The sequence below is a fragment of the Pseudophryne corroboree genome, chromosome 6, assembly GCF_028390025.1.
Source record: "Pseudophryne corroboree isolate aPseCor3 chromosome 6, aPseCor3.hap2, whole genome shotgun sequence".
In the NCBI taxonomy this organism is placed as follows: domain Eukaryota; kingdom Metazoa; phylum Chordata; class Amphibia; order Anura; family Myobatrachidae; genus Pseudophryne; species Pseudophryne corroboree.
Window position 1 is genome coordinate 740031334 of NC_086449.1, and position 23623 is coordinate 740054956.

The 23623-nt window shown below is 47.2% G+C and overlaps 1 protein-coding gene across 2 annotated transcripts in view; it reads left to right on the forward strand.

The window, feature by feature from the left end:
• ARMT1 (acidic residue methyltransferase 1) overlaps positions 1–21295 on the forward strand; it is a 90585-nt gene extending 69290 nt beyond the window's left edge. For both annotated transcript variants that reach the window (XM_063928485.1, XM_063928486.1), the window contains 2 exons: positions 14303–14468; positions 15387–21295. In XM_063928485.1, coding sequence (XP_063784555.1) covers positions 14303–14468; positions 15387–16157 — 937 coding nt within the window. In that variant the 3' untranslated portion in view covers positions 16158–21295. The remainder of the gene's footprint in view (positions 1–14302; positions 14469–15386) is intronic.
• The last annotated feature ends 2328 nt before the right edge of the window (positions 21296–23623 follow it).

Below are 23623 nucleotides of genomic sequence, written 5' to 3' on the forward strand. Positions count from 1 at the left end.
ACAGCGCTGCTGGGGAAAAACATTTTGTGTTGGTCTCCAGGGTCATTGCGCTGGGGTGTGTGCTGGCATACTCTCTCTCTGTCTCTCCAAAGGGCCTTAAAGGGGATACTGTCTTCAGAAAGGTGTTTCCCTGTGTGTGTTAAGTGTGTCGGTATGTGTGTGTCGACATGTTTGACGAGGAAGGCTCGCTTAATGTGGAGGGGGAGTGTTTGAATGTCTGGTCGCCGTCGGCAACGCCGACACCGGACTGGGTGGATATGCTGAATGTCTTAAATGCAAATGTGAATCTCCTGCATAAAAGGTTAGACAAGGCTGAGGCTAGGGATCAGTCAGGTAGCCAGACCGTGCCTGTCCCTGGGGCGCCAGGACCTTCAGGGTCTCAAAAGCGCCCCATATCCCAGGTCGCTGACACAGATACCGACACAGATACTGACTCGTGTCGACTGAGTATGCAAAATTACAGCCGAAGGTGGCAAAGGGTATTCGATACATGATTATTGCCATAAAAGAGGTTTTGCATATCACGGAGGAACCCCCTGTCCCTGACACGAAGGTTCACATGTATAAAGGGAAAAAGCCTGAGGTCACGTTTCCGTCCTCATTTGAGCTAAGCGAATTGTGCGAAAAGGCTTGGGAGTCTCCGGATAGGAGACTACATGTTCCCAAAAGGATTCTTATGGCGTATCCTTTTCCACAGAAGGATAGGATACGATGGTAATCTTCGCCTAAAGTAAACAAGGCACTGACACGCTTATCCAAGAAGGTGGCACTGCCTTCTCCGGATACTGCTTCCCTCAAGGATCCTGCTGATCGCAAGCAGGAAATTACCATGAAGCACATTTACACACATTCAGGAACTATCGTTAGACTGGCCATGGCGTCGGCCTGGGTTTGTAGTGCTGTCGTGGCATGGACAGACTCCTTATCTACGGAGATTGACACCTTAGATAGGGATACCATTCTAATGACCATTGCGCATATCAGAGATGCTGCCTTGTATATGAGGGATGCTCAGAGAGACATTTGTTTACTAAGCTCCAGAATAAACGCTATGTCTATTTCTGCTAGGCGACTCTTGTGGACTTGACAGTGGACGGGAGACGCCGACTCAAAGCGGCATATGGAGTCATTGCCTTACAAGGGGGAGGAGTTGTTTGGAGAAGGCCTCTCCGACCTTGTCTCTACTGCTACGGCCGGTAAATCGAGTTTCTCTGACGTCCTAGTGGATGCTGGGACTTCCGTAAGGACCATGGGGAATAGCGGCTCCGCAGGAGACTGGGCACAAAAAGTAAAAGCTTTAGACTAGCTGGTGTGCACTGGCTCCTCCCCCTATGACCCTCCTCCAAGCCTCAGTTAGATTTTTGTGCACGAACGAGAAGGGTGCATGCTAGGTGGCTCTCCTGAGCTGCTTAGAAGTAAAAGTTTAAATAGGTTTTTTATTTTCAGTGAGTCCTGCTGGCAACAGGCTCACTGCATCGTGGGACTAAGGGGAGAAGAAGCGAACTCACCTGCGTGCAGAGTGGATTGGGCTTCTTGGCTACTGGACATTAGCTCCAGAGGGACGATCACAGGTTCAGCCTGGATGGGTCCCGGAGCCGCGCCGCCGGCCCCCTTACAGAGCCAGAAGAGCGAAGAGGTCCGGAGAAATCGGCGGCAGAAGACGTTCCTGTCTTCAGATAAGGTAGCGCACAGCACTGCAGCTGTGCGCCATTGCTCTCAGCACACTTCACACTCCGGTCACTGAGGGTGCAGGGCGCTGGGGGGGAGCGCCCTGAGACGCAATAAAACATGTTTAAACCTTATATGGCTAAAGAAATACATCACATATAGCTCCTGGGCTATATGGATGCATTTCACCCCTGCCAGTTTTCCTAAAAAAAGCGGGAGAAAAGGCCGCCGTGAAGGGGGCGGAGCCTATCTCCTCAGCACACAAGCGCCATTTTCCCTCACAGTTCCGCTGGAAGGAAGGCTCCCAGACTCTCCCCTGCAGTCCTGCTACAGAATCAGGGTAAAACAAGAGAGGGGGGGCACTATTGGCAGCTAATATAAAACAGCAGCTATAAAGGGAGTAACACTTACATAAGGTTATCCCTGTATATATATATATATATATAGCGCTCTGGTGTGTGCTGGCAAACTCTCCCTCTGTCTCCCCAAAGGGCTCGTGGGGTCCTGTCCTCTTTCAGAGCATTCCCTGTGTGTGTGCTGGGTGTCGGTACGATTGTGTCGACATGTATGAGGAGGAAAATGATGTGGAAGCAGAGCAATTGCCTGTGTTAGTGATGTCACCCCCTAGGGAGTCGACACCTGACTGGATGGTCGTATTTAAAGAATTACGTGACAGTGTCAGCACTTTGCAAAAAAACTGTTGACGACATGAGACAGCCGGCAAATCAATTAGTGCCTGTTCAGGCGTCTCAGACACCGTCGGGGGCGCTAAAACGCCCGTTACCTCAGATGGTCGACACAGACCCAGACACGGATACTGAATCCAGTGTCGACGGTGAGGAGACAAACGTAATGTCCAGTAGGGCCACACGTTACATGATCACGGCAATGAAGGAGGCATTGAATATTTCTGACACTACAAGTACCACAAAAAAGGGTATTATGTGGGGTGTGAAAAAACTACCAGTAGTTTTTCCTGAATCAGATGAATTAAATGAGGTGTGTGATAAAGCGTGGTTTTCCCCCGATAAAAAAATGCTGATTTCTAATAAATTATTGGCACTATACCCTTTCCCGCCAGAGGTTAGGGCGCGTTGGGAAACACCCCCTAGGGTAGATAAGGCGCTCACACGCTTATCAAAACAAGTGGCGTTACCGTCTCCCGATACGGCCGCCCTTAAGGAACCAGCTGATAGAAGGCTGGAAAATATCCTAAAAGGTATATACACACATACTGGTGTTATACTGCGACCAGCAATCGCCTCAGCCTGGATGTGCAGTGCTGGAGTGGCTTGGTCGGATTCCCTGACTGAAAATATTGATACCCTGGATAGGGACAGTATATTATTAACTATAGAGCATTTAAAGGATGCATTACTATATATGCGAGATGCACAGAGGGATATTTGCACCCTGGCATCTAGAGTGAGTGCGATGTCCATTTCTGCCAGAAGAGCGTTATGGACGCGACAGTGGTCAGGTGATGCGGATTCCAAACGACATATGGAAGTATTGCCGTATAAAGGGGAGGAGTTATTTGGGGTCGGTCTATCGGACCTGGTGGCCACAGCAACGGCTGGAAAATCCACCTTTTTACCCCAGGTCACCTCTCAGCAGAAAAAGACACCGTCTTTTCAAACTCAGTCCTTTCGTTCCCATAAGGGCAAGCGGGCAAAAGGCCACTCATTTCTGCCCCGGGGCAGAGGAAGGGGAAAAAGACTGCACCAGGCAGCCTCTTCACAGGAGCAGAAGCCCTCCCCCGCTTCTGCCAAGTCTTCAGCATGACGCTGGGGCCTTATAAGCGGACTCAGGCACGGTGGGGGGCCGTCTCAAGAATTTAAGCGCGCAGTGGGCTCACTCGCAAGTGGACCCCTGGATCCTGCAGGTAGTATCACAGGGGTACAAATTGGAATTCGAGACGTCTCCCCCTCGCCGGTTCCTGAAGTCTGCTCTACCAACGTCTCCCTCCGACAGGGAGGCGGTAGTGGAAGCTATTCACAAGCTGTATTCCCAGCAGGTGATAATCAAGGTACCCCTCCTACAACAGGGAAAGGGGTATTATTCCACGCTGTTTGTGGTACCGAAGCCGGACGGCTCGGTGAGACCAATTTTAAATCTAAAATCCTTGAACACTTACACAAAAAGGTTCAAATTCAAGATGGAGTCACTCAGAGCAGTGATAGCGAACCTGGAAGAAGGGGACTATATGGTGTCTCTGGACATCAAAGATGCTTATCTCCATATCCCAATCTACCCTTCTCACCAAGGGTACCTCAGGTTTGTGGTACAAAACTGTCATTATCAGTTTCAGACGCTGCCGTTTGGATTGTCCACGGCACCCCGGGTCTTTACCAAGGTAATGGCCGAAATGATGATTCTTCTTCGAAGAAAAGGCGTCTTAATTATCCCTTACTTGGACGATCTCCTGATAAGGGCAAGGTCCAGGGAACAGTTAGAGGTCGGAGTAGCACTATCTCAGGTAGTGCTACGTCAGCACGGGTGGATCCTAAATATCCCAAAATCACAGCTGATTCCAACAACACGTCTACTGTTCCTGGGGATGATTCTGGACACAGTCCAGAAAAAGGTGTTTCTCCCGGAGGAGAAGGCCAGGGAGCTATCCGAGCTAGTCAGGAAACTCCTAAAACCAGGCCAAGTGTCAGTGCATCAATGCACGAGAGTCCTGGGAAAAATGGTGGCTTCTTACGAAGCGATTCCATTCGGAAGATTCCATGCAAGAACTTTTCAGTGGGATCTGCTGGACAAATGGTCCGGATCGCATCTTCAGATGCATCAGCGGATAACCCTATCTCCAAGGACAAGGGTGTCTCTCCTGTGGTGGTTACAGAGTGCTCATCTTCTAGAGGGCCGCAGATTCGGCATTCAGGATTGGATGCTGGTGACCACCGATGCCAGCCTGAGAGGCTGGGGAGCAGTCACACAGGGAAGAAATTTCCAGGGCTTGTGGTCAAGCATGGAAACGTCTCTTCACATAAATATCCTGGAACTAAGGGCCATTTACAATGCCCTAAGTCAAGCAAGGCCTCTGCTTCAGGGTCAGTCGGTATTGATCCAATCGGACAACATCACGGCAGTCGCCCACGTCAACAGACAGGGCGGCACAAGAAGCAGGAGGGCAATGGCAGAAGCTGCAAGGATTCTTCGCTGGGCGGAAAATCATGTGGTGGCACTGTCAGCAGTGTTCATTCCGGGAGTGGACAACTGGGAAGCAGACTTCCTCAGCAGACACGACCTCCACCCGGGGGAGTGGGGACTTCACCCAGAAGTCTTTCAAGTGATTGTAAACCGTTGGGAAAAACCAAAGGTGGACATGATGGCGTCCCGTCTCAACAAAAAACTGGACAGATATTGCGCCAGGTCAAGGGACCCTCAGGCAATAGCGGTGGACGCTCTGGTAACTCCGTGGGTGTACCAGTCGGTGTATGTGTTCCCTCCTCTGCCTCTCATTCCAAAAGTACTGAGAATCATAAGAAGGAGAGGAGTGAAGACTATACTCGTGGCTCCGGATTGGCCAAGAAGAACTTGGTACCCGGAACTGCAAGAGATGCTCACGGAGGACCCGTGGCCTCTACCTCTAAGAAAGGACCTGCTCCAGCAGGGACCTTGTCTGTTCCAAGACTTACCGCGGCTGCGTTTGACGGCATGGCGGTTGAACGCCGGATCCTGATGGAAAAAGGCATTCCAGATGAAGTCATCCCTACCCTGATCAAAGCCAGGAAGGATGTAACTGCGAAACATTATCACCGCATTTGGCGAAAATATGTTTCCTGGTGTGAGGCTAAGAAGGCCCCCACAGAGGAATTTCAACTGGGTCGTTTCCTGCATTTCCTGCAAGCAGGACTGTCTATGGGCCTAAAATTAGGATCCATTAAGGTTCAAATTTCGGCCCTGTCGATCTTCTTCCAAAAAGAACTGGCTTCATTGCCTGAAGTTCAGACGTTTGTCAAGGGGGTACTGCATATACAACCTCCTTTTGTGCCACCAGTGGCACCTTGGGATCTCAATGTAGTTTTAGGGTTCCTAAAATCACATTGGTTTGAACCACTCACCACTGTGGAATTAAAATATCTCACATGGAAGGTGGTCATGCTGTTAGCTCTGGCGTCAGCCAGGCGTGTCTCAGAAATGGCGGCTTTGTCATATAAAAGCCCTTACCTAATTTTTCATTCAGACAGGGCAGAATTGAGGACTCGTCCTCAATTTCTCCCTAAGGTGGTTTCAGCGTTTCACATGAACCAACCTATTGTGGTGCCTGCGGCTACTAGGGACTTGGAGGACTCCAAGTTGTTGGACGTAGTCAGGGCCCTGAAAATATATGTTTCCAGGACGGCTGGAGTCAGAAAATCTGACTCGCTGTTTATCCTGTATGCACCCAACAAGCTGGGTGCTCCTGCTTCTAAGCAGACGATTGCTCGTTGGATTTGTAGTACAATTCAGCTTGCACATTCTGTGGCAGGACTGCCACAGCCAAAATCTGTTAAAGCCCATTCCACAAGAAAAGTGGGCTCATCTTGGGTGGCTGCCCGAGGGGTCTCGGCTTTACAACTTTGCCGAGCAGCTACTTGGTCAGGGGCAAACACGTTTGCAAAATTTTACAAATTCGATACCCTGGCTGAGGAGGACCTGGAGTTCTCTCATTCGGTGCTGCAGAGTCATCCGCACTCTCCCGCCCGTTTGGGAGCTTTGGTATAATCCCCATGGTCCTTACGGAAGTCCCAGCATCCACTAGGACGTCAGAGAAAATAAGAATTTACTTACCGATAATTCTATTTCTCATAGTCCGTAGTGGATGCTGGGCGCCCATCCCAAGTGCGGATTGTCTGCAATACTTGTATATAGTTATTGTTACAAAAAAATCGGGTTGTTTATTGTTGTGAGCCATCTTTTCAGAGGCTCCTACGTTTATCATACTGTTAACTGGGTTCAGATCACAGGTTGTACAGTGTGATTGGTGTGGCTGGTATGAGTCTTTCCCGGGATTCAAAATCCTTCCTTATTATGTACGCTCGTCCGGGCACAGTATCCTAACTGAGGCTTGGAGGAGGGTCATAGGGGGAGGAGCCAGTGCACACCAGCTAGTCTAAAGCTTTTACTTTTTGTGCCCAGTCTCCTGCGGAGCCGCTATTCCCCATGGTCCTTACGGAAGTCCCAGCATCCACTACGGACTATGAGAAATAGAATTATCGGTAAGTAAATTCTTATTTTTTTACCTTAAGTTCCCCCGCAGCATGCTAAGAAGGTACCGCATTATCAAATGCAGTCCTTTCGTTCCAATAAAAGCAAGAAGGTACGAGGATCGTCCTTTGTTGCCAGAGGTAAAGGCAAGGGAAAAAAGCTGCACTCGGCTAGTTCCCAAGAGCAGAAGTCCTCCCCTACTTTCGCAAAGTCCACCGCATGACGCTGGGGCTTTCCGGGGGGGGGGGGGGTCAGATCAAGTGGGGGCACGTCTTCGTCTTTTCAGCCACGTCTGGGTTCTCTCACAGGTGGATCCCTGGGCAATAGAGATTGTTTCCCAGGGGTACAGACTGGAATTCGAAGACATGCCTCCTCGCCGGTTTTTCAAATCGGCTCTGCCGGCTTCCCCGTCGGAGAGGGAGCTGGTGTTAGCTGCATTTCACAAATTGTACATTCAACAGGTGATAGTCGAAGTTCCTCATCTCCAGCAAGGAGAGGGTTATTATTCATCCCTGTTTGTGGTACCGAAAACGGACGGTTCGGTCAGACCCATTTTAAATCTGAAATCCCTAAACCTGTACTTGAAGAGGTTCAAGTTCAAAATGGAATCGCTCAGAGCGGTCATCGCCAGCCTGGAGGGAGGGGATTGGATGGTGTCCCTGGACATAAAGGATGCGTACCTTCATGTTCCGATTTTCCCTCTTCACCAGGCGTTCCTGAGATTTGCAGTACTGGACTGTCACTACCAATTTCAGACGTTGCCGTTTGGTCTTTCCACGGCCCCGAGAATTTTCACCAAGGTAATGGCGGAAATGATGGTGCTCCTGCGCAGGCAGGGCGTCACAATTATCCCGTACTTGGACGATCTCCTCATAAAGGCGAGATCTCGGGAGAAGTTGCTGGACAGCGTGTCTCTGTCCGTGAAGACGTTGCAGAGGCACGGCTGGATTCTTAATTTACCGAAATCCCAGCTAGTCCCTGCAACGCGTCTGACCTTTTTGGGCCTGATTCTAGGCACAGACCAAAAAAGAGTTTTTCTTCCAGTGGAGAAGGCTCAGGAGCTCGTAGCTCTGGTCAGGAACCTATTGAATCCAAAAAAGGTTTCAGTGCATCATTGCACGAGGGTTCTGGGGAAGATGGTGGCTTCATAAGAGGCCATCCCCTTCGGCAGGTTCCATGCAAGGACCTTTCAATGGGACCTATTGGACAAATGGTCCGGGTCCCATCTACACATGCAAAAACGGATCACCCTGTCTCCCAGGGCCAGGGTGTCTCTCCTGTGGTGGCTGCGCAGTGCCCACCTCCTGGAGGGTCGCAGGTTCGGCATTCAGGACTGGGTCCTGGTGACCACGGACGCGAGCCTCCGAGGTTAGGGGGCTGTCGCACTAAGAAGAAATTTCCAGGGTCTCTGGTCAAGCCTAGAGACTGGTCTCCACATCAATGTCCTGGAGTTGAGGGCCATATACAACGCCCTACGCCAAGCGGAGGAATGTCTTCGGAACAAACCGGTTCTGATTCAGTCAGACAATGTCACGGCAGTGGCTCATGTAAACCGCCAAGGCGTCACAAGGAGCCGAGTGGCCATGGCAGAGGCGACCAGGATTCTACGCTGGCCGGAAGGCCATGTAAGCGCACTATCAACAGTGTTCATCCCGGGGGTGGACAACTGGGAGGCGGACTTTCTCAGCAGACACGACCTGCATCTGGGAGAGTGGGGACTTCATCAAGAAGTCTTCACACAGATCACGGATCGGTGGGGACTGCCTCAGATAGACATGATGGCGTCCCGCCTCAACAAAAAGCTAAAGAGGTATTGCGCCAGGTCAAGAGACCCTCAGGCGGTTGCGGTAGACGCTCTGGTGACACCTTGGGTGTTCAGATCGGTCTATGTGTTTCCTCCTCTACCTCTCATACCCAAGGTGTTGAGGATAATAAGAATAAGTAGGGGCAGAACAATCCTCATTGTTCCAGATTGGCCAGGGAGGACTTGGTATCCGGATCTGCAAGAGTTGCTCACAGAAGATCCGTGGTCTCTTCCTCTAAGGCAGGACCTGCTGCAGCAGGGGCCCTGTCTGTTCCAAGACTTACCTGCGTTTGACGGCATGGCGGTTGAACGCCGGATCCTAGCGGAAAAAGGGATTCCGGAGGAGATCATTCCTACCCTGATCAAGGCTAGGAAGGACGTGACGTCGAAACATTATCACCGTATATGGCGAAAATATGTTTCTTGGTGTGAGGCCAGAACTGCTCCTACGGAGGAGTTCCAGTTGGGCCGTCTGCTTCACTTCCTTCAAACGGGAGTGAATTTGGGCCTCAAATTAGGGTCCATAAAGGTTCAAATTTCGGCCTTATCCATTTTCTTTAAAAGTGAATTGGCTTCTCTTCCTGAAGTACAGACTTTTGTGAATGGCGTGCTGCATATTCAGCCTCCCTTTGTACCTCCGGTGGCGCCTTGGGACCTTAACGTGGTATTAAGTTTCCTCAAGTCACCTTGGTTTGAACCACTCAAAACAGAGTTGAAATACCTCACTTGGAAAGTGGTCATGTTGTTGGCCTTAGCTTCTGCAAGGCGGGTTTCGGAATTGGCGGCTTTATCATATAAAAGCCCATACCTGATTTTTCACGTGGATAGGGCAGAGTTGAGGACTCGTCCTCAATTTCTGCCCAAGGTGGTCTCATCTTTTCATATGAACCAACCTATTGTCGTGCCTGTGGCTACACGGGACTTGGAGGATTCCGAGTCCCTGGATGTGGTCAGGGCTTTGAAGATTTATGTGACCAGAACGGCTAGGATCAGGAAGACCGAAGCTCTGTTTGTTCTGTATGCGGCCAACAAGGTTGGCGCTCCTGCTTCAAAGCAGACTATTGCTCGCTGGATCTGTAACACGATTCAGCAGGCGCATTCTTCGGCAGGATTGCCATTGCCTAAATCGGTTAAGGCCCATTTCACTAGGAAGGTGGGCTCTTCTTGGGCGGCTGCCCGAGGGGTCTCGACACTACAACTGTGCCGAGCTGCTACTTGGTCGGGGTCAAACACCTTTGCAAAGTTCTATAAGTTTGATACCCTGGCTGAGAAGGACCTCCTGTTTGCTCAATCGGTGCTGCAGAGTCATCCGCACTCTCCCGCCCGTTTGGGAGCTTTGGTATAATGATCCCCATGGTCCTTACGGAGTCCCCAGCATCCTCTAGGATGTTAGAGAAAATAAGATTTTACTTACCGGTAATCTATTTCTCGTAGTCCGTAGAGGATGCTGGGCGCCTGTCCCAAGTGCGGACGACTTCTGCAAGACTTGTATATAGTTATTGCTTACATAAGGGTTATGTTATAGTTGATCGGGTTTGAACCGAGGCTATGTTATTGTTCATACTGTTAACTGGATAGTTTATCACAAGTTATACGGTGTGATTGGTGTGGCTGGTATGAATCTTGCCCTTAGATTTACAAAAATCCTTTCCTCGTACTGTTCATCTCCTCTGGGCACAGTTTCTCTAACTGAGGTCTGGAGGAGGGACATAGAGGGAGGAGCCAGTGCACACCCAGAATCCAAAGCTTTCTTAAAGTGCCCTATCTCCTGCGGAGCCCGTCTATTCCCCATGGTCCTTACGGAGTCCCCAGCATCCTCTACGGACTACAAGAAATAGATTTACCGGTAAGTAAAATCTTATTTTTTTTCTGAAAGGGCTATTAAACGTAAAATACATTTATTGAATATTAATAATAACAGCATTTACAAAGAGCTATTTCAATTAGCCCAGATAGTTTACGGAGTATGAAAAAAGGTGTCAGACTCGGGCTTTAGCACCTGGGACTATTCAATTAGAGCCCCCTTTTCACGCCCAGTAAAGTAGCTGTAACACATAGCTTCGGGAACTTATCCTGGATTATATGTGTTAACAAGTTCCTGGCACCCGAAAACAGACAATTTATTGGGGATTTATTTTCAAGCCTAAACTTGAAAAAAAAAAAAAAATACCCGTTATCTACAGCCTGTGGGCTACTTTTAGTGCTAATTGAATAGATCTGCTGCTTTAATTAGACTGTGTTAAATTACCCTGGTTAATTGAATTCCCCCCTTAATGTAATCATTGGAAGGGGTGAATATATATTTTACAATAACCAGGCAGCTCCTCTGACTGGAGGGCCTAGAATAAAGCAATAATTCTGAGGCACACGAAATAGTGATACAATTCCACACATCTGACGTATATAGGCCCTCATTCCAAGTTGTTCGCTCGCTAGCTGCTTTTAGCAGCATTGCACACGCTAGGCCGCCGCCCTCTGGGAGTGTATCTTAGCTTAGCAGAATTGCGAACGAAAGATTAGTAGAATTGCGAATAGAAATTTCTTAGCAGTTTCTGAGTAGCTCCAGACTTACTCCTACACTGCGATCAGTTCAGTCAGTTTCGTTCCTGGTTTGACGTCACAAACACACCCAGCGTTCGCCCAGACACTCCCGCATTTTTCCCAGAAATGCCAGCGTTTTTCCGCACACTCCCATAAAACGGCAAGTATCCGCCCAGAAACACTCACTTCCTGTCAATCACACTCCGATCACCAGAACGATGAGAAATCCTCGTTAGGCCGTGAGTAAAATACCAAACTTTTGTGCTAATTTACTTGGCGCAGGCGCACTGCGAACATTGCGCATGCGCAGTTTGCGACTAATCGCTCCGTAGCGAAAAAAAATAACGAGCGAACAAGTCGGACTGACCCCCAAAGTGTCCAGTTTGGACACCATTTCCCCTCTCTTTCAGTCTTGGTTTTCTTGTGCTATGAGCTAACTGGGGAGGCAAACCCTAACTTCTGTTTCAATGGTATGGGTGGAAAAGACATGTTCTCATATGGTAGCCTTTTATCTTGTTTTGGAAAGTCAAACTACCTTAAGACTCCCACCATATCAGACAGGGCACTAAAAGAAAAGTAAATCAGGGTTTCTCTCCGCTGAATGTAATCCCTCCTGACAGTGGAGCATCAGGCATTGAACCTTGCCTGTATCTTCTCGCTCTAATTTTATTTAATTAATTGTCACTTTGTTCAGTTCTTTATTCTTTGGTCGGTACTAAAACCTGACACTAAGGGGGTCGTTCTGACCCGTTCACTCGCTGCGTTTTAACGCAGCAGAGTGAACGGGTCCCTGCTGCACTGGCACCGTAGTGCACGGGCGCATGCCAGACGGCCGAAGGCCGTAGCAGCGATGCGATCGCCTCTGCCTGATTGACAGGCAGAGTCAATCGGTGGGCGGGAGGGAGCGGAACAGCGGCGTTTGGCCGCCGTTTCGTGGGTTTGGTCCGGCCAACGCAGGCGTTGCCGGACCGAACGTGGGGCGGACCGCAATGGCTGCATGACGTCACACGCAGCCGCTGCGGGCCGGGAAGCGATGAGTAGCTCCCGGCCAGCACGCTAAAGCTGCGCTGGCCAGGAGCTACTCTTGAAGTGCAAAGGCGTAGTTGTGCTAAATTTGGCACAGCTACGATTAACTCGGAATGACCCCCTAAGACAGGGGTGGGGAACCTTTTTTTTCTACCAAAGGCCATTTGGATATTTATAAAATCCTTCGGGGGCCATATAAAAATTCTCAACTTAAAAAATTACCCTGCCCCCCAGTAGGTCTGCCCCTTAGAGGTACTGTGTGCGCGCGCCAAAAAAGTGGGTGTGTTCAATTAAAATGTGACTTGATACACAATTGCCCCCAATAGTGCAGTGCCAGATCCACAATTGCCCCCACAGTGCCAGATCCACAATTGCCCCCACAGTGCCAGATCCACAATTGCCCCCACAGTGCCAGATCCACAATTGCCCCCACGGTGCCAGATCCACAATTGCCCCCACGGTGTCAGGTATACAAATGCCCCCACGGTGTCAGGTATACAAATGCCCCCACGGTGTCAGGTATACAAATGCCCCCACGGTGTCAGGTATACAAATGCCCCCACAGTGTCAGGTATACAAATGCCCCCACAGTGTCAGGTATACAAATGCCCCCACAGTGTCAGGTATATAAATGCCCCCACAGTGTCAGGTATATAAATGCCCCCACAGTGTCAGGTATACAAATGCCCCCACAGTGTCAGGTATATAAATGCCCCCACAGTGTCAGGTATACAAATGCCCCCACAGTGCCAGATCCACAAATGCCCCCAACGGTGCCAGATCCACAAATGCCCCCAACGGTGCCAGATCCACAAATGCCCCCACAGTGCCAGGTATACAAATGCCCCCGCAGTGCCAGGTATACAAATGCCCCCGCAGTGCCAGGTATACAAATGCCCCCACAGTGCCAGATCCACAAATGCCCTCACAGTGCCAGGTATACAAATGCCCCCGCAGTGCCAGGTATACAAATGCCCCCACAGTACCAGATCCACAAATGCCCCCATAGTGCCAGATCCACAAATGCCCTCACAGTGCCCACCCACCCTACTTTGCTGCTCACCGCTGCTACTGCTGCTCCATCCGGCGGGTGTCAGGACAGGGAGGAGAGCCTGGCTATGTCGGGCGGCGGCGTGTAGGACCTCAAACCAGCTGCCGGTTCGTGAGCCAATCAGAGCTCGCGGACCGGCAGCGGCGGCTCCTGATTGGCTGCCGGTCCACGAGCTCTGATTGGCTCACGAACCGGCGGCTATTTTGAGATCTTTCCTGCCGCCGGACATAGTAGCTGTTCTCTCCTCCCTGACAGCTGAGACACGCTGCCGCCGGACTGAGCGGCGGCTTGTCTCACTGACACAAGTGGGTGGGCCGGAACCAACGGCTTTGCGGGCCTTATACGGCCCGCGGGCCAGATGTTCCCCACCCCTGCCCTAAGAGAAAGCAAAGTGCACTACAAGAGGCCTGTGCTCTACAATTTGTGTATTACATTCTTGCACTGATTTCCTGCTCTGACTGGTGAGTAACCACCAAGGGTGTCCTCTCTGCCCTTGCTGCGCGTTCTGGGTGTCCCATATGCTGTGTCTGGATAGAAGAGGCAGATCTGTAGCTGGAGTTTGTTAGGTTATGTGGTTCTTTTAAGAGCATACAATGCAACATTTATTTTTCTGAAATGACATCACAAGAAATGAAAGTATAAATAGTAGTTTGAAATATATTCCTTGCCCCATGATGGTGTAACCCAGTGGTTCCCAAACTTTCTTGATAACGGCGCCCTAGAGTATCTGGTATTTCTATCACATAGACTATAAAATAATTTGATTTGGTAATGGATTTACCAACCTGTGGCACCTCTGCAAGTACCCTGCAGCACACCATGTGCCACGGCACTCAGTTTTGGAACCACAGTGAATGCCTATTATAGTGTTTCACATTACCAATTTACCATGTTCTTGTGTCATTTGTCTAGCCAGGAGAGTTGTATGTTCTGGGAGTAGTTTTTGGTATGGCTATTTTAAACCATCTTCAGTGTAGAAATACTGATATTTTGTGTTTTACAATGGTTTAATGCAGCCCACCTATCTGCATGTATGACGTCTTCAAAGAAGCAAAGGATGAAAGCTTCTTTCAATCTCAGCCAGCGATGTTGGCTCTCTGTACTCATCTTCATGAGCTGAAGAGGAACATTGACACCATGAACAAAGACCAGTACCAAAAAGAGTTCTTCAGACTGCTGCAGGTAGGTAGTCTTGCTCTCAGCTGATCCAATCTGCAACTAATAGAAGCTAGAATTTATGAAGATATTAGGCATGAAGGTAAATACACTGTGTAGTCTTATCCTCATCTGTGGTGTTGTTGGAATATTCCCTACTGTTGAAATACAATTGGCTAAAGCGATATCTGGAGGAAGAGAGATGCAGATGCACACTCTTAGCACTAAGAACACTGATAGTAAAAATAATTTAAATAAACCCTCACAATTAACATGGAGTATAATTGAAGTTCTTAGCACACATTTGCGCAAATATGCTGGCCCATGTAACGCGGGCAGGTGACTTCATCACATGGGTCCCTAACATTCCTAATACTATCACATTATATAAATTTATTCAGGACTTACCTCTAAATAGGTCCTTATCAATGTGTGATCTGAAATGCAGGAACTCAGCTAATTATAACACCTGAGGGTGAATGGGAGGAGTGTCAATACCAGAGGAAAGAAGCCTTGCCTTCCAGTGTACAATATATACACAAATATAGTGGAAAAAGGGGGGTACCTGGATTGCACATCCTATTACTAAAGATATCAAGAGGTGCTATCATGCTGAGGCTTCTAATACTATGCTGGAGGAAGAGAAAAGCAATATCTGACCATTAGATAGTGGATAAAAAATGCTGGTTTAAGCATTAATAAAAAAATAAGTATAAATTACAAATCATAGCGTCTCCGTTAAGCTTGATATGATATTGCTTCCTTATGGCTCTGAATACAAAAATTCATTCACCTCTGTCCTGATTATCAGGTGACTACAAAACTATCACACAGACTTGCTTGTACAAACTAGAGACGCTCCATTCTCATACATACAATTGATATACTGTTGAAGTGCCCAATTTATTGTAATAATTTTGTAACCCTGCTATTCTTAATTTAAAGGTTTCTTTGTGGGGAAACAAATGTGACCTATCTATTTCTGGTGGTGTGGACAACTCCCAGAAATCCAGCCTTCTATCGGCCCTGGAGTCTCTCAAACCATTTATATTGGTGGATAATATGGAATCTCTCTGGAACACCCTCTCAAAGAGTAGAGATGGGAGCACAAAGAAAGACCCAAGTATTAGAGTTGACATTGTTCTAGATAATGCTGGATTTGAGTTGGTCACAGATTTTGTCTTGGCGGACACCATGTTGTCTCTAAAATTGGCCACCGAAGTTCATTTTCATGCCAAGTGCATACCTTGGTTTGTCTCGGACACCACAAAACACGACTTCAATTGGACAATTCAGCAGTGCCTAGCAGCCAACCACAAGTGGATGTCAAAGTGTGGACAGATGTGGAAAGAGAACCTGCAGAAAGGCCGCTGGGTTTATCATGAGCACCTGTTTTGGACTCTTCCGCACGAGTACTGCAGCATGGCTGACGCCGCTCCTGATTTGTATACAGAGTTGCAAAAATCAGACTTGGTTCTGTTTAAAGGAGACCTGAACTACAGGAAACTTACTGGAGACCGGAAGTGGGCCTTCACTGTACCCTTTTCCCAAGCACTGACAACATTTCATCCTGCGCCGCTATGCAGCATCAGAACCCTGAAAGCCGACGTGCAGGTCGGTTTACAGCCAAATATCGGAGAACAGCTCACGGTATCTGAGCCGGACTGGATGACATCTGGCAAATACGGAGTGATCCAGTTTAGTCCTATGGTATAATGCAGTAGTTAAATGCATAATGCAAAGATTATTTTTCAGCTTAATGTTTTGCGTGCTATATTCTTTTCTTTTTTTCAGTATGACTATTTCTTATTCCAAAAATCAACCCCTTTAGTATACCTCCCAACATCAGGGAGGTTGGGAGCGAAACAGTTGGTGCATGGCCTCTCGCTCCAGGGGCATGTCCAGCACTTCCCAAGCAGATCGGCTGCCCCCAGTTCCTGCCCATAGCTTATGGATGTCATGTGGCACTGGAAACTGCGGGCCGCGGGTGGAATGTCGGGGCAGTGCCCGGAAAGCTGGACTGTGGACTGTCCTGCCAAAATAGGCAAAGTTGGGTGGTCTGCCTTTAGTAACAGGAACTTGGCAGCTGTTGTTGAACTGTGGGTCCCATCAGTCAGCTGCCGGAGCATACTGGAATTTGTAGTTTAGTAGCCAGGCCAGGGTATGGCAATGCAGTGGTATGTGAATGCATGTGTACCTGTATGTCCCGTTCTCAGAAAGGAAAAACATTCATGAAGAGACTTTTCAGGAAAAAAAAAACATACTCAGCAATGTTACTTAGGAATATGACTATCATAATACATTTTTTTCCCTTCATGTTTTATGTGAAACCACTCTGATAGCCTCACAGCCAAAGACAATAGGCAACATTTTTGAAACCTGCTGTACAGGTGACTGCAGATAAAGAAAAACATCCTCATAGCGACCAATTGGATTCTAGTAAAGTATACAGAATGAAACGACCCTTCCGATTGGTTGTTGTGGGGTATAGCATTTTTGGGTGTTTTTTTTTTAGATAAGAACCAATTTGCTAAAAGGTTTCTCGCCTTATTTTCAGCACAGAACAGAAATTTTGGTTTTGGTTTAATGGCAAAAGGCAGAGTTTACTGTTATTTAATGTCAGGACTTGATACAGTTCCGTTTGTTTAAAAGCTCTATATCTTCAATTGTTTTTATTAAAGATTTTGTTTAAGTACAGGGAAGGTGTATCGAGAAAAGGGGGAGACAAAAAAAACAATCTGAGACAATAACATGCACTTAAATATAATATAAAGGAGCAAACATACAGAATACAATGATAAATACAGGTCATCAAATAAGCAAATGAGGAATTGCAAAGGGAGATAACTGAGTGGACTCAGACTGCCTGCTCTGGGTCCTCTGGTTCAGTTATCCCCTTTGCAATTCTTCACAAGTCACCCACAAGATTGCTATGACGGTTCGTGGGGGAAGTGTGTCTGAAGAATCGGAGGTACAAATGTGTCTGAGCGCACCAACTCCTTCCCCTTCAGTGACGTACAAGTGCCACACACAACATTTCATGAGAGGGAAGGAAGGTAGAATAGAATAGAGAACTTAAAAGGTTTCCGTTACAAATTGAAACGGAACCTTGGAGATGCAAAGAAGGAAGGTTAAGGAGATTCCCATAGTTGAGCTAAAGCAGCCCTAGCCACAACTACATTTGGCCCATCAAGTAGCTTTTGGACTTGGGTATAGAAAGTAGGTGCCAGTGCAATAAGACGAGAGCCGAGCCTGGTATCAAGTCTTTAGACATATAAAACATTCAACCAAAAGGAGCGGATTTCAGAGCAGTCCCAAAATAAATGGAATAGGTCCCTTTCTCCAGAGCATTGACACCAGCCATATTTAGAGCAAGACGGCCACATTTTGTATAATTTAGTCGGAGTAAGATAGTCTTTGAAGCAGTTTCACATGCATCTCGACATGGTCGGTCCACTTAGATATGCAAAATGAGTTACTATAGATGTTTCCATTAATGGAGGGTAAAAAGTAGAGTGTAAATCCGATTCCCATTGTATGTCTTCAGCAAATTTCTCAGACATTTCAGACTGCATACATTTGTACCAGTAGGTAATTTCTTCCTTAGAGGAACTAGTGGTCAGTCTGCTCATAAATTATGCCGGTGGCAAACAATAAGCATTGGTCAACTTACACATATAACGTACCCAGTGAGCAATTTGGAGACGCCTATAGTAATCGGTAGAAGGGAGTGCATAGGTAATTTGGAGATGAGGAAAGGAGGGCGACAATACTTCCCAAAAGGAAATTATTGATTGTGGACATACCATTCGCAATCCATGTACTAAGGGGTAAATTAATGAAATAACTAAGTGCTGTGAGGGAGAGGTTGGGGGAAGGTTGTCCAGTCAGCCCTCGGGAAGACATTAGTATCCCATGCCCAGAGAGCATCCGAGGTGGCTAGGAGGCAAAACTCAGGTAGGAATTCCCGACAAGGCATCCTTTTCACAGTCTACCTAGGGCTTGCAGCCAGGGGTCAAGAGACAATTTTTTCATTGTGATAGAATACATGCCAACTGGTTTAAAGGTAGATCCGAGCCACTTAGAAGCACTTTATGCTAGGAGCCATGTACTGATGGTCATAGTTTGCAGAATTATATAGTCTGACTGATATTATATAATTATCATTGTCAGTGAAAAAGAAGGTTCCCCCTTCATAGCTTATGGGTACCATCCATGTCACTGACTTGCTCAATATAACTGAGTGGTAATATCCACCCACATGTTCTATTCATATGCCACTATTATTATAACGCCACAAAACATAAGAGGTTGCCCCCGTAACTGTCAGTTGTGCCACCCATGGCTGTGACTGCTGTGCTTTGCTGCCTTGCTGTTACATGTATAAAATCAAAGCATTAGTATATTAGGATAAAATTTCTTATTTAACATGAGTGTGGTTGGGTGGGTATTTTGCAAATCTACATTATATTGTCCCTGTAGACCAGTGGTAGCCAACCCTGGTCATCGAGAGCTACCAACAGTTCACGTTTTCCAGCTCACCTACCAGGTGCACAGGTGCAGTCATTGACACATTTTAAAAGATCCACAGATGGAGCTAATAACTTCACTTGTGATTCTGCGAGGAAACCTGGAAACCGTTAACTGTTGGTAGCTCTCGAGGACCAGGGTTGACTACCCCTGCTGTTCATCGCTGGTGCCCCATCGGCTGTGCATGCAGGCCAATATCGACGATCTCGTCCATATTTGCCTGCACTTCTATGGAGCCGGGTGACGGGGGGAGTGAAGTCACTGCCCCCCGCCGTCGGGTCTCCCATCGGCCGTATACGCCGCCGGGCAGCTCGGCGGCGGATAGTTAAATGTGTAGGGCCCTTAAGTTGCAGAGCAAGAAATGCTGAAACAAGAAAAAAGGTTTATCAAGTTCAAATCTGCATTAATTCTACTTGTGTGTTTTTTTTTTTTTTGTCATCTCAAGGAAAGTGAAGCACCTCCAAGTGTGAGCATATATCGGTAAATTTACTAAAGCTTCTAAAAGTGAAAAGAGGTGATTGTTGCCCATAGCAACCAATCGGATTCTCTTTATCATTTCTTTATTGTATTATAGGAAATGATAGAGGGAATCTGATTGGTTGCTATGGGCAACATCACCTCTTTTTTCACTTTTACCAGCTTTAGTAAATTTACCCCTTAGCCTCAAATGATGAAAAATAACTTTTCCCTGATTCTCAGTCCTTGGAATTAAAGTGAACTGAACAAAACTTTGTTGTGCTCTGACCTTGCCTGCACCAAACCCTCCCATGTTTTCAGATATCCTTCTTACAGTGAGGTACTGTACCTCAGGGTGTACTCCTCTTTTGTTTGACTTATACAATGGTAGTTACAATGTTTGTATCGGGTTGGATATGAAATCCCGGCGGATGGGATGCTGGCTGTCAATATCCTGACAGCAGCATCCCGCCCGCCAGAATGCCGGCAGCGTGGCGAGCGCATAGAGACCACTTGTGGGCTCGCCATTCTGCAGGCACGGTGCCTCGCTGCGCTCACCACAGGTTATATTCTCACTCTATGGGTGTCGTAGACACCCACGAGTGGGAATAGCTCTGGTGAAGCTGTCGGGATTCCGGCGTCTGGATCCTGAACGCCGAGATACTAACTACATCCCATTTGTATCACATGTATTAATCTCTGTCTGCCTCTCTCAGTAACCTTTCCACAAAAGTTTATGTACAAGAACCTGTCCATCCTTTATGCCTGACTTGTGTAGTGCAGGGTACACTGTCGGTGCGGTCACTGGAGGAAGGGCTCAGGCATGGCATGTTATATTTATAAACCACCTTGTGATTAGAGATTTAAGATGGGGGTGCAGATTTTACATTGCTGGATAAGAGGGCAAAACCAATTAAAAGATAAAGAGATTGAGGCACACTTGGAGCTGTTGCACTGAAGGCCTTAGTATCACACTAAATGCTGTGATTATTTGGCTGCAAAATAGCTCTAATGCAGGCCTGGCCAACCTGTGGCTCTCCAGCTGTTGTAAAACTACAAGTCCATCATGCCTTGCCACAGTTTTGCTATTAGGGAATGCTAAAACTGTGGCAGGGCATGCTGGGATGTGTAGTTTCACTACATCTGGAGAGCCACAGGTTGGCCAGGCCTGCTCTAATGACTAAGAGAATGATTTGATAGTTGCTCAGTGCATGTTGCCATATTTATGAGAGCTTTTCCAGAATTGCTGATTTGGGGTATATAAGTAAACTGCCGTGCTACTTGCATGTAATGCTTCTGAAGATGACGCTGAATGAAGTATAACATGTATTGCAACATGCATGCACATTGTGGCTGAGGTGTTTCTGAACTCTGTATGTGCGCTGTTTTATAAATATAATAAATCAGGCATGTAAGAAAATACTGCAGTTTCTAATCACCCCAACTCGCTGTCTTGTTCTGTCACCTAAATAAAACATCACTGTAGTACTAAGTTTTATTTTTTAAGATTATAATCCATCCGATTAATTTATTTTAATGTGCAGTTGACGGTATTCGCTCTTTGTAGTTCACATTATGTCACTGATCAAAGACAATTCAATTCATTAGTGCTACAACCAATTTCACTGACAAAATGGCTGCTTCCTCTGTAAGTAATACGTGCCATTGTTCCATTGTGTTGGTTTGATTTTTAGGTGCACTTTGCAGATTGTCAAAATCTATACATTGTTTGCATATCTTTCCTTGGAAATTAATGTGTGAATCATGGCTGTGGCAGAAATATTACTTCCAAAATGAACAAAAATGTAATACTGTTGGTGTCTCATGGCTTTGACTGCATTGTTTTGTATTAAAATCATTTTTCAGAACTACACGTATTATATGAGGTGTCTCACATTTCAGTGGTGATGAGCAAAAATTACATATTTACTCATACATAACGACAAATCGCCTACATCGCTCAGCGTGCACACTCAATATGCATGGTCCTGTGGTCACATGCAACGTCGTCGGGTTTGTGCTGAGCATCAAACCTAGCAATATCGCTAGCAATTTGGTGCCTATCGTACAGCGTGGATGGCAAACTGGACGACAAATGATATAGCAGACCAATTTGACGTCACCTTCATGCCACTAGCAATATCACTAGGTTTGATGTGCATGGAACTGTGGGAGTGCGCATCTTGAGTATTCACACTGAGCGATGTAGGCGATCTACCATTCCAAAACGGCAAATCACCCCAATATCGCATCAGTGTGTGCCTAGCTTGAGAGTGTTAGGTACATGTTCTTACTTAGGCAATTAGCATATAAGCTTTAAAGAGAACTGGGATTAGCATTGTAGTTACTGCTCATAGGAGGGAATTCAATCCAGGAAGAATCCGTTTGCTTGGCCAAATCATCGCAACAATAGCCGTGCTGCATGGCAGCCCAATCTTGCACAAAAGTGTTCACTGCCCCATAGGCTGAAGGGTTTAAACACTGCAGCAATTTGCACCCTTTGTCTGCAATTGAATTCCCCCCATAGTGCCTTTGTATACTATGGTTTTATTAATAAAACCAAGTGTCCCTGCTATTCACTATGCTGTCTCTTAGGTCTAGGAGATTGCATAGCATAATTCAAAGCTTAAATCAGATGTCCTATCAAGCAAAAAGCATAAAGTGTGCACTATAGGCTTGCTTATATAAACCAATTCTTCCTTCAGAGGCAGGGCCGGTTGGAACACCCCAGGTTAAAACCCACATCTTACAAGAGACCATAAAAAAAAAAAAAAAAGTGTGTAAAATTAAGAAAAATTCTACAAACATCCCAAACTTCAAGAAGTAATGGAAAAATGCACCAGGAAATTTGCAATTGATGACATTACATTATAGTGCAGTGGCAAACGGGTGTGGTATTGAAAGTCGACAGTAACTAGGTCGACAATGTCTAGGTCGACCACTATTGGTCGACAGTAACTAGGTCGATAGGGTCAAAAGGTCGACAGGGTCAAAAGGTCGACATGTTCTAGATCGACAGGTCAAAAGGTCGACATGAGTTTTTAATGTTATTTTGGTGTCGTTTTCTTCGTAGAGTGACCGGGAACCCCAATTAGTGCACCGCGTCCCCTCGCATGGCTCGCTTCGCTCGCCATGCTTCGGGCATGGTGCCTTCGCTCCGCTGCCGCTTCGCTCGGCACAGATTACCGTTCCAATCGTAGTCCACGTGGATCGTTAAGTATGAAAAGGTTAAAAAAAATACGATTTTACTTACCGATAAATCTATTTCTCGTAGTCCGTAGTGGATGCTGGGGACTCCGTCAGGACCATGGGGATTAGCGGCTCCGCAGGAGACAGGGCACAAAACTAAAGCTTTAGGATCAGGTGGTGTGTACTGGCTCCTCCCCCTATGACCCTCCTCCAAGCCTCAGTTAGGATACTGTGCCCGGACGAGCGTACACAATAAGGAAGGATATTGAATCCCGGGTAAGACTCATACCAGCCACACCAATCACACCGTATAACTTGTGATCTAAACCCAGTTAACAGTATGACAAACGTAGGAGCCTCTGAACAGACGGCTCACAACAATAACAACCCGATTTTTTTGTAACAATAACTATGTACAAGTATTGCAGACAATCCGCACTTGGGATGGCCGCCCAGCATCCACTACGGACTACGAGAAATAGATTTATCGGTAAGTAAAATCTTATTTTCTCTGACGTCCTAAGTGGATGCTGGGGACTCCGTCAGGACCATGGGGATTATACCAAAGCTCCCAAACGGGCGGGAGAGTGCGGATGACTGCAGCACCGAGTGAGAGAACTCCAGGTCCTCCTCAGCCAGGGTGTGCCCCTGACCAAGTAGCAGCTCGGCAAAGTTGTAAAGCCGAGACCCCTCGGGCAGTCGCCCAAGATGAGCCCACCTTCCTTGTGGAATGGGCATTTATATATTTTGGCTGTGGCAGTCCTGCCACAGAATGTGCAAGCTGAATTGTACTACACATTCAACTAGCAATCGTCTGCTTAGAAGCAAGAGCACCCAGTTTTTTGGGTGCATACAGGATAACAGCAAGTCAGTTTTCCTGACTCCAGCCGTCCTGGAAATCTATATTTTCAGGGCCCTGACAACATCTAGCAACTTGGAGTCCTCCAAGTCTCTAGTAGCCGCAGGTACCACAATAAGCTGGTTCAGATGAAACGCTGACACCACCT